General features: G+C 39.9%; 1 protein-coding gene across 1 annotated transcript in view; it reads right to left on the bottom strand.

Moving 5' to 3' along the window:
* The window catches only part of CWC27 (CWC27 spliceosome associated cyclophilin), a 101,528-nt gene that overhangs the window by 28,457 nt on the left and 61,012 nt on the right, over positions 1 to 12,059 (bottom strand). The window contains exon 11 of the mRNA XM_033086253.1: positions 4,997 to 5,094. Coding sequence (XP_032942144.1) covers positions 4,997 to 5,094 — 98 coding nt within the window. The remainder of the gene's footprint in view (positions 1 to 4,996; positions 5,095 to 12,059) is intronic.

The raw sequence follows: 12,059 nt of genomic DNA, 5'->3' as shown, positions 1-12,059 counted from the left end.
TTCAAGAAAGTATCTTTTCACGTAAGAAGGACTTAACTCTTTGAGTGCCCTTGACATTACCTAAAATTTATAATGAAACATAAATAAAACATAATGTTACACTGTAATCCTCACTTCATTTTGAGAATTTTCCAAACATTTCAATCACTTGATTACCATGTCACAATTAAAAACAAAGCACAAAATGCCTTGGTATGACATGCCTCAGTAGAACTGTTACCCTTGAATGTTGGATTTACATTAGTTGTTAGGTTTCCCTGCTCAGATAGTATTTTACAGCTTTTCTGTTTTCTCACATAAGACAATTAAATTTCATAGTCCACAGATTGTGAGTTTACAAAAATATTCAAGCAAGAAAAACTAAAATATTATTTCCTAAATACTACTACTATTTAAAAATGATATATATTTAAATGGGCTGATGCTGTATGTGTGAAGCAGATTTCACTGAAGTACACTCCCATATTTACTCTACAGAACTTTGGAAAGTGTATTTTTTTTTAATATTTGACCAAGTACTTCAAAATGCTGAACTAATTCAGCACTCAAATGATAGTGTTTGATGTAATTTCTGGCATCACTACAACAAATGTCACATGAAAGAAAAACATCTTATTTAAAGTAAGGTCTTGACAGCAGTCTGGCATAGTCAACAATACTATTCACAAACTAGAAGACTGGTTATAATCAAACATGTAAGGAGGGAATGATTTTTTCTCTGACCTCTTGAAACAATGTAAACACTTAAATTTTCACTCTCCAGTCTTTCTTAGTTAATCTAATCTCCAAATACAAAAAAGTATTAGGTAAACACAATATGAACAATTTGAAGAAATTATACTAAATGTGATGCCAATACTAATAAAGATCTGTGTAGTAGACTTAAAATAGATGTGTCATGCTGCTGATCCCTCCTTAGCATCCTATCAGAATAAGACTCAATCTGTCCAGTATGAACTAAGCCTTATTCTCACCATTCTGTCATCTTCACTGAATTTCTCTAACTATGGTTGAAAGTTTTGGCTGAAATGTAGTGTTTATTAATCAAGCATAGAACCACATTAATGTGGTTACGTAGCCTGTGAACTAACATTTTTTCCTAATGCAGCCAGCTCAAAACATAGGCAGACACAATGCAAGTGTGTGCACCGTCTGCAAGGCATACCTGATACAGCATGACAGAACTCACTCCCCATCCTACACTCCCCAAGAGCATAGGCAGAGGAAAAATTTACTGCTACTTACACATCAACTTCCTGATATAAATATTTTTAAAATACGTACAACTTCTTATATGTAAACTAATGTGGAATAGGTAAACTATTACACATTTAGAATACTGTCTTCCATGTTAATAGTTCTACTGTACTTATGAAAATTCAGGCCAATAAACATAAAATGACTGAGTGCTTTTAACTTAGGAGCAAAATTACTTATTCAATACAACACTTCTGTTAGAGTTCATGACATTCTAGAAATGTCTATTCTATTATTCCTAAGTTGTAAATTCTGTTTCACAGTAAAGGAATGCTTATTCATTTGACTTAAGATTTCACCCTTCCATTCCCTTCCCTACATAAATTACAGTAAATTCACGAATACAAGCCGCACTGAGTATAAGCCGCATCTCTGGGTGTTGGCAAATATTTCGGTTTTTGTCCATAAATAAGCCGCACCCGAATATAAGCCGCTCTGTCGTTCGCAGCGAGGACCCGCGTGCAATTAGTAACAGAACCGTGGGAGGGCGGGGTTTACTGGCTGAGCTAAGGTTGTGCAGGCTCGGCCCGCTAGGGGCCGCTGACGGGGCCAGGTGGCCCAGCCCGGTGCTGCCGCTCAGGGCCAGCCGCCGCTGCCACTGGGCTCGGTCACCCCGGGTCGGCGCTGCCCCGCGGTGGCAGGCAGGGACAGAGCTTCACCCGCTCCTACGGCAGCGGCGGCGGGCGGGGACGGAGCTTTCCCGCGCCCGTGGCGCCGGTGGCGGGCAGGGACGGAGCTTTCCCGCGCCCGTGGCACTGGCGGCGGGCACGGACAAAGCACCCCGCCTCCTCCCCGGGCCACAGCAATGGCTGCGCGGGGCTCCCGTCGGCTCCCCGAGACGCGGCAATGGCGGCGCGCTTCCCCCCTCCCCCCGGGCCGCGTCAATGGCGGCACGCACTTCCCCCCCCCTCCCCGGGCCGCGGCAATGGCTGCGCGGGGCTCCCGTCGGCTCCTGGAGCCGCGGCAATGGCGGTGCCCCCCCCCATGTCGGCTCCCGGAGCCACGGCAATGGCGGCGCGCCCCCCGCCCCGTCCTCCCCGGGCCGCGGCAATGGCGGCACGTTCCCCCCCCTCCTCCCCGAGCCGCGGCAATGGCGGCGCCCCCTCCCCCCCACCCCGGTCCTCCCCGAACCGCGGCAATGGCAGCGCAGGCTCCCCCCCTCCTCTCCCCCAGCTGTGGCAGAGGAGGGAAGAAGAGAGTTCTCCTGCCTCTCTCCCCGCCCCCTGCGCTGCCTGCAGGGAGCAAGGGCAACACAGTAACACTGTAACAATCGCGAAATGCCGGCTTTTACTGGCAGGTGCTTGGCTCGGTGCCCTGGTTGGCACGTCTGGGGTTGTAAATGTCAGAAAATTATTCACATATTAGCCGCCCCCGACTATTAGCCGCACTTCCGGGTTTCCACCAAAATTTTTGTCAAATTGCTGCGGCTTGTATTCGTGAAATTACTGTACACATATCTTCAGGTATATCCTAAGAAACTTCTTCAAATAGTTTTGCCCATTTTTATCAAATTCTTCATTATCCTTTTGGGTGGTGCAATACTTGGAACTGAGTGCAATAACACAACCACACTTCTACAGGTACTGCAACCAATCAGTGACAGCCACATCAGAGTGTAAATTCATGTTCAGTTTATTTTCTAGTACAAACCTGAAATCCTTCACTACATTTTCATTAATAATTTTAGCCTTCACTACTTGCATCTCATTTAATATCCTTTTAATTTTGCCTTAAATTTTAGAATGTTTATTTTTAAGGATTTTTAGTTAGGTACTCCACTGACTCATTCAGTATGCTCTTTCCTGCCATCCATCTTTCTCAACAGGTACTAGAACAGACCCCTTCCTATCACAAAAAGGAAAGTCAAGATTATTTTTACCCTTAGCTGTAACCTGCAGATTTTCAACTGATTTATGGTCTGGCTGCTATTTATTTCAATGAAAACACAAGGTCCTCACCAACCCTAGTATATAAGCTCCCTTTGCTTGAATAAATGGTCTCCTTCCAAACTGTACCATAGAAGTAACTATTGTAGTAACTAAGTATTACTTTAGTCTGTCACTGTAAAGGTGAATTTCCTCAAATTACAAAGTCCACTGACTGGCACCAGAACAGGGATAAGTTTAAGCAATAGTGTAAGAACTGCCATACATGGCATTATACAAGATAATTTATCACATATGTACATAAGGACTACACTTTACCCTTTGCTATACCTCTACTCACAGTTCTTTTTTTACATGGCTAGTGACAGCATTCATTATTTTTCCAGTGAGAGCTTATATTAATTCAGTGATTACCAGAATATTTTCAGAGTCAGCAATTTTTAACACTTGGTGCCAGGCTTCATACACAAATTCATGATACTGTACTTTTTATTTTGTCAAAATGCTGATCAAGCTCACCTGTTATTCAAGAGAGTCAGGAATTTTTCTAAAAATTATGTTTTGCTTTCTATCACTCTTGCAAATTGTGTGTTATCTGAATTTAAAAAAAAATAGTTGTATATATCCTTTCGTATTTCTATGGTATTGAGAACCGAACTACAAATCCACTCTAAAAGTGTGTCTCACAACCTCTGAGTGCTTAAAGACATTTTTTCATTTCTTCAGTTTGGCTAATAAAGGGTGTTTCATCCTTCTGGACTAAAATGTGCAGCTTACATGATATTATACACTTTGCAATTTATACACATTTTAAAAGAAACAGAATATAAAAACTGTCTGACAAAGAAGTGGTCAGGTGAAGATTCCATTTTGCTAAGTCTGGGAATCCTTAAAATCAGAGGGTTTTGGGAAAGCTGCAAAAAGCAGTTCTCAGAAACAGCAGAACTGCAATTAGAGCTAAGCGGCAGGCATAGATTTATCAGCAGAAAAGTTATATGAGATGCAGAAAGCAAGGACAAATAGAACAATGGTCTGTGTATTAACGCTCGGCTAGAACAACTCTCTAAGCTGCAGAAAAGTATATCTAGAAAGGTATTAGGAAAATCTAAGCTTAATAATGGAGCTCTGTGCAATGTATTTTAAGGCTTACATGCAAGTATTGCATTTGAAATAAGTAAACATTGTTTTAACCAAAGGTACGACATGTACTTATAGTGGTTGGATAGTATTACTGTCAATGTGCTTTTGCTTTCAGGGATTGGTCAAAAAAACTTTCAAAGTGCATTGTAACACTGAGTTCTGCTGCTGCTGCCGAGGACGTGTGATGCTGGCATCCTCCCACTGTCCCAACCATGTAATGAGACTGATGCTGGAAAATAAACAGCTCGAGAGGCGCTCCACAGCAGCCCCTCTCATGACTCTGTACATAAATCTGTGGCCAGCATCAGCAAAGGTTTAAGGAAAATAAATACGGTAGTGACTTTCTGAATTTTAGTTCTATTTGTGTCTTATGATACATAAAAGTTTGATGTCAGTAGCTTTGAGTTCAAAGCTAACCATCTGCATTTAAGAACTTCTCCCAGTCAGAAAGTCAAAAAGACCTTAAAAGTCACAAGGTCACAGCATGGATCTAACTAAAGAACACTTAGAGGGAGAAATATTACCTGGTTTGAAAACAAATACTACTTGTACAATATCCTTACATATTGGCATTATTACATTACTACCATCCTTAGGGAAAGAAAAAAAAATCCACATTTTAACAATACTCTGCATTTACATACATAAAACACACAACCCAAAAACCTTTTAATACCAGAATATTAACTGGAGATCTACACAAAACCTCTTACCTTCTTTCTCTTTGGGTCTTAAAGCTCTTTCTTCTTTTTTGTGCTTTGCTTCAAGCAGCTCTCGTTTCAGCTGTCGGGCTTCCTTCCGTAGCTCCTCGCTGCAAAGAGAAATATTTACAAGGATATAATCTTCTGAGATGTACAACCACTCAGAAGAAATAGAATCAAAGTTAATGGGTAGCAGACTTTTGATACAAACAAAGGGAAGGTATGGAGGCACTGATGGCTTAAAAATCACTTAGGACCTCAGAAAGTCCATATTTCCATTAGGAGGAATAACAAAAGAACATCAGCAGACATCTTACTTTAAGAACCCATTAGAAATATGTTAAGCAAATGAATAATAAAACAAGGAATTCCCATTTGAATTGTAACATTCTAATTAACCATGAGAACTACAAAAAGAGAATCTGAAACAGAGGTACTGCCAAATAAATACAGCATGTGTTATAAAATTCAGTTTACTCAAGCCATATATATTAGTATTTTTCATGGATTTTTCAGTTGGACGAGCAATGCAGTTGTTAATTTGTAGTGACAAAGACATGAAATGTATGTAAGCATGTACTATTAGATACGAAAATTAATTTTGTTCTGCAAATACCTCATGTGATAACATTAGAAAGAAGAACCTAAAATGTGCAAATCATTGTGCCAATATAAAATGAAATATTTGTCTTCACAGAATCACAGTCTGTAACGGACATCTGAAGACCAGACAGTCCAGGCTCCTGGTTCAAATGAGGGTCAAACACAGGACGACGAGAGCACTGTCCAGTCAGGTTTCCAATATCCAAAAATGGAGACTTCAAAATGTCTTTGGGTAACTACTTCTTAACCTCCCACAATGCAAAAAAAGCTCTTCTGTAAATTAAATTCCAATTTTATTTCAGCTCATGCCTGTTTGTGTCCATTTAATGGCTACCTGTGGAAAAGAACTGATTAATTCAAATTTTTCTGATACTAGAATTTGTATTTTGCACTTTTAAATTAGGTTCTGATTGATTTAAATTTCATCACGATTAATGAACTGCAGAAATTATTACAATGCAGAAACATGACACGTAACCATTTCCCTAGAGTTGTTTTATCTACCTTAATTTTCATCTGTAATACCACTACTGACTACATCCTTTTCTAAGCAAAAGACTGGAACTGCAGGGGATGACCACTTTTGATTCTGTCATTTGTATGTATACACAAATACAGAACTTCTGAAAAGCACTAGCAAAGAAGACTATCACTGTGAAGTTATTCAGCCAACCACATCAGGAGGCTCTGCACGGCAGAAGCCATACTAAGCAAAATTACAGCTTTTGCAAGAAACTACAGTTCTACTCTTCTACTTGAAAAGAAAATCATAGGGAAAAAAAGAGATAAAGGGATATTTTTAATCCAAGTATCTCCATTGCTTTTCTATAAATTAGGCATAGCACTGTAAAAAGCTGCATTACAATACTACTACATTTTACTGCAACATTTTCTCATAGAAGTTGCACAGCAGGAACAATACATGTCAATAAAAGGTTGTATGTTAAAAATACTTAGAGTGCCGGACAGTGACAGCAATACAGAGAGAGTGGTAAACAAATGGCACTTGGGAATAACAGTCTAGCACATCAGAAGTCTCTTGTGGAGGACCCACTTACTCTTTTTCTTAGTCAGCTAAACACTATTGCAGTATGAACAATGAACTAGCTAGTGACAATTATTCACCTCCCCCAACCCCTCTTTTTCCTCAGCTGAAAGAGATTTTTGTACAGAACACAAAAAAATCTTAATTCTTAGAAAGTCTAACTCCAAAATAGTCTTTCAAACTCTTTCTATGATCAGTACTAGGTCAATAAACAACTTTGATACTTGGCTCTTCACAGACTCCACACTGTGCGTATTTTTTATTTCTAGGTTCACTTTGCCAAATTAGGTTGGTGAGAAAGGCAATCCAAAAAGGCTTCCTGCTAAAGAGGAAACTGGCTGCTAGGAAAGCCAAACTACATTCACAAACCACACTGAATGGAACAGAACTAGAAATCCCTCCTGACTTTGTAAACAGAAAAATGTCAAACTGATAAGGCACAGCAAAATCAAAGTAAGGGACTACAGTCTACTTGTCCCTTTCATCTTTGAAGCCTAGGTCTTTGCATGCAGTAAATCTGCATTCAGGTTTCACACATCAGTTAGTAAGTGCCTGCTATCCCTGTAAATTTTCTCTTGCTATCACCAAGACTGGATTATGAAATAGTAGTTCTGTTCTTTGAATTCTTGTAGTTTTCTAATTTCTATTAAAATGAACACTAGTAAAGCAGAAAGCATTATATTTTCACCAAAGTTCTTATACTTAAGTTAGCTAACCATGTTATCAGAAAATGTTTAGTCTTAAAAGATGGAGGAGGAGGTGTTTGAGAACAGCCCTACTGAGAAGGACTGGAAGATGCTTGTGGATGAGAACACGGACGTGACCCATCAGTGTGCACTCAAAGCCCAGAAAGCCAACTGCATCCTGGGTTGCATCAAAACCAGCATGGCCACCAGAGAGATGGAGGTTATTTTCTGCAGTTACCTTCTTAACAAAATATATTCCACGTTTCAGATTTCTAATATGCATATATATTATTTTTCTTCTGTATTTTAGATCAGAATAATATGCAATTAATAAGAAATAAAATAAGTTGGAAATTTAGCCAAATATTTTAGGTTAAATTGATAAAATTGTTTCTAAGTGCCATGTACTGAAGTTGTTTTTTGGAAAGTAACTAATGGTCTTCTGAATTTGAAAAGCAACTTTTTTCAAAAAAGAGAAGCTCTGTATTTGACTTCACTTTGGCAAAAGAAAAGAGAAATGATTACAGAAATAAACAGTAATTTTGACTTTGGGATAGGTGACCAAATGATCATACTTCCTATGTACAAGTCCAAAACTCTACATACATATGTAAGCCTCTTTGTACTTGTAGGCTTCTGCACGTGTGTATATAAACCGTAACTACCTGTATTCAAGCACACCAAATCTCTAACAAATAAAATATGTATTATACACAGACACAAGTAAGACCTAGAGAGGCAGAGTATGTTATTCAACTGTGATTTAGGGAAAAAAATGGTTGCATATATTCAAAACTAACTCAGCTACTGCCATACAGTGATGAAAAATATCAGAAGATGCTAACATTCATTTGATGCCATATTTGAATCACAAAGTGCAGAACACTTTGCATTCTATGCATTTCCAAATTTACCCCAACTCCAGTCCAAACTCCACTGCATTTTGGAGTATCTGCTATTCCCTCTCTAAACTCCACCTAAGATCCTAGAGAGGTTCAAACTCCTAGAGGTTACAGCAGCACATAGTCATTCACTGATGCTGGTACAACTAATATTAAACAAATTCTTTCAAAACTGAAGTACTTCAGTGGTGGCAAAACAATACAAATAGCCTCACAGAGCATTTGCAGAGATAAGTGTAAATTTATATTGGAGGAGCTATTCAGAGACTGAACAACTAAAAGATTGTGCCATCTTCATGCCATCCCTGGGCCTGGAGTTTTTCTAAAATGCAAATCGTGGTTGAAACAAGAAGTAATTCAGGGAAGTGCTGTAGTAATGATGACTTATTTTTGATGGAATAGCATGTTATTTCCCTTCTCCTTTTTCAGTATTATAATTACATTGCTTATATTTTTTTAAAGACAATTTATTTTCATTTGCTGTCTTCTCATTCAGTAACATCAAAAGAAAATTACTAAGTGTTATCCTTAAATGGTAACATTATTTAAGAAGCGTTGTTCCAATAATTTCACAATTATAAGCCGCACCTGATTATAAGCTGCACTTCCGGGTGTCGGTAACTTTTCATTCTTTGTCCATATATAAACTGCACCGGATTATAAGCCGGACTTTCGTTCACAGTGAGGACCCACATGCAACAAAGTAACAAATTAGCAACAATCGCACCATCGTGGGTTTTACTGGCAGGTTCTCAATTTGCAAACATTTTTCATGGATCGGGGTAGCCTTTAAACGCAGCCTAAGAAAATACAGACAAAAATAATTCACTTTTATTAAACCTGCCGGCTCCGCTCTCACCCAGGTGAGGGGAGGGTGTGGCCAGGGGGGTGAGGGCAGCGGGGCCGGGTGGGCTGGGGACCTGCTGTCCCGGGCTGTCAGAGGCAGCGGGGGCCGCAGGCGGGAAAGTTTCCTGGTGAGTGGTGGAGCCCCTCTGAGTGCCGTGCTGGCCTGCCCAGTGCCGGGGTGGCCCTGGCGCTGGGTGGGCCCCACTGCTTGCCGGCCAGGCCTGTGCCCTGCGCTGGGTGCTGCATGGGAGTGGGCAGGAGTGCGGAGCCTGGGCCCACTGGTGTCAGGGGCTGCGAGCCCGGCGGAGCCGCTCAGAGGGGCCCTGTGGGTGGAGCTGCCGCTGCCTAGCTGCTGCCCTGGGTGCTGCGGTGTCTGAGGCTGCGCCATGTGTGTGGGGTGAGCGCGGCGCCGCGCTGGGGGTTGCAAGCCCAGCGGAGCCGCAGTGGGCAGGGCCGTGGGGTCTTGGCATGCCCGCAGCGCTGCACAGCCCCAGGCACGGGCCGGGCAGGGACATGGCGGGTGGTGCGAGGGATGCAGGTTGGCAGGGCTCTGCTGCTGCCAGGGCTCTGCGGCTCTCGTGGCTTGCACTTCCAGGTTAGCAAAATTCATAACTTCGTCCATATATTGGCCTCTCCTGAATGGAAGCCGCACTTCCAGGTTGGGACCAAAATTTTAGTCATAAGGGTGCGGCTTATATTCATGAAATTACTGTAAGCATATCCAAAAATAAGGAAAACAACCTAAAATACTCTTTTTAATTTTAAACCCATTTTAGAATGTTATAATTAATAGAAGTATTTAAAAATCGCTATGCAAGTTTAATTTTTACATGAGCTGAATCCTGTAACATCTTAATAAAATAAAATGAATACTGAAGTACTTCAACTCTGCTCATGTTAATTTCATAGCAGAAGGGACGATTTTAATTCAGTTTAGATAAACCAAATAAAAATCAAGCTATAGTACAGTATTATCCTTTGTAAGCTAATAGCCTGGAAGGTAGTCCTGGATTCAATCCCCTCCCATTACAGGCAGTCACATCTTAAAAGCATTAAAAGCACATTTTATGTTCTCTTTCTTCTATTTAGTAATGATAATTTTCAACACCCATGATTTATATGGAAAGGTCATTCCAGAACTGACAACCAGACACCTTAATAAAATCAGAGGCAATGAGAATTGTTCAGATAATAGCTTTGTTTTCTGCTAGACACTCTTAAAAAATGCATAATATTCTGTTTGAGAGTTCCAATTCTACGTTAAAATACAAATAGTATTTCCAAATAGAGAACCCCAACAATAAAATAAAACACTATAAAATGTCATGTTTGCAAAACTAACTGACTTGCAGAATGTGTGGAAGAATCAAGGTGAATGTCTGCTCTACACTCTCAGTTTTGAAGCCTTTTCTGACATTCCCCCTTCTGCTCCTTGGGGTATCTGCAAACATGCAGTTCTTGGAATGGATAGCCAATTCCCCATTTGGCATGTACATCTAAGACTTTTCTAGGGTTCAAGAATCTCAGTTTTGTCTGGATTGCATTACTGTTCATCTCTGGTAGTGCAAGAATTTTACAACCGAAAATATGAGAATAAAAATTATGTATGGAGTTGGAATATGCACTTTGTCTTTCTGCCAGCCTGGTTTTGCTATAGAAATCAGACTTGTATCTGTCTGTTTTCTGCAAATGGTGCATTGCAGCTGTATCTCAAAAAAGATGATGATATAAAAATGGTGGCGGACATATTCAGCAGTTTTGACATCAGAAAATGGTAGATGAAATATTTTAATATACCTGCTGGGTCCTGTATGGCCACCTGTGCTAACAGTAGGGCTGACAGTTAATGCTGTGTTTCACTTCAGCATCAGCTGGTACACTACAGTTCACAATTAGTACTGCAACTCTTGTGTTTTAAAAATAAAATCTTAAAAACTTCTGCACTGAATGAATTTATGGACGAAACACCAGTATTTATATATTTTACCTAGGAAATATTTCAGTGATGAAATCTAAAAGGACCAGCATGTTTATTAAAGATTACATGGGCAACTGTTACTGTCTTTTCATTACCAGAAACATGAGAGTAAACACGTGCATCACATCACTAACACTTCAGAGAACTGGAATTCTATTTTAATTATACATACTGGACTGTAAGCTACATGGTATGCCAGCAGTCCCAGTATTGTGCAGTGAATTCTCAAAGGCTGAAACTGATGAAGAATGTTACCGTTCTACTCTGCTGGGAGAAACTCAGCAAACAGTAGGGCCCATAAGCTGAACACGAAGTAAAAACTTGTGCAAGGAAGATACTAAAGGAGAGGCAATATATTTTATTATCTTTACTAACACAGATGTAGAGGGAAAAAAACCCCACAGGTTCCAGGGCACACAAGCTCTTCTTCAGCTAGTTTATTTTTCTTCCACAGTTTGCTTAATAAAAGGTATTAGTTTTCAATGTAAACTTTCTTTGCTTACATTGCTCAGCCACCAGTTACACTGCCAGAACATGCAGATGTATGAATTAGGGCATGTATAGAAGCATATATCATACACCACATATCATATATTAAGGCTGATTTTTTGCACTATCTGGAACTTCAATACTCACAGTAGATCCTGGAACAGATAGGAGACCCTGCATTTTCTCAGTTTAAGACAAAAACCTAACCGCTTACCACAAGAAAGTTAACAACTGTTAAACAAAACAAGAAAGTAGAGACTGTCAGCATCTCTCCTCCAGAGCAATGCTATATCTATATGGATTGCAAATATCTAGCTTAATGCTTGATAAAAGTAGGTTGGTTTTTTTTTTCTTTTTTATAGTAACACACCACATCACAGACCAATGGAGTTGCTGCAATGAAGAAGTTTTCCTCTTATTCACATCTGAATGATGGTCTGCAGGAGGAATTTTTGGTTTTGTTCTTTAATCACAAATAAATTTTATCATGAACATTTAGACTGGAAAAAAAGCTTACCGTGGCTTG

The sequence above is a fragment of the Catharus ustulatus genome, chromosome Z (genome assembly GCF_009819885.2).
Source record: "Catharus ustulatus isolate bCatUst1 chromosome Z, bCatUst1.pri.v2, whole genome shotgun sequence".
In the NCBI taxonomy this organism is placed as follows: Eukaryota; Metazoa; Chordata; class Aves; order Passeriformes; family Turdidae; genus Catharus; species Catharus ustulatus.
The sequence above is the reverse complement of the archived record's forward strand: the minus strand, read 5'-3'. Positions and strand labels throughout refer to the sequence as shown.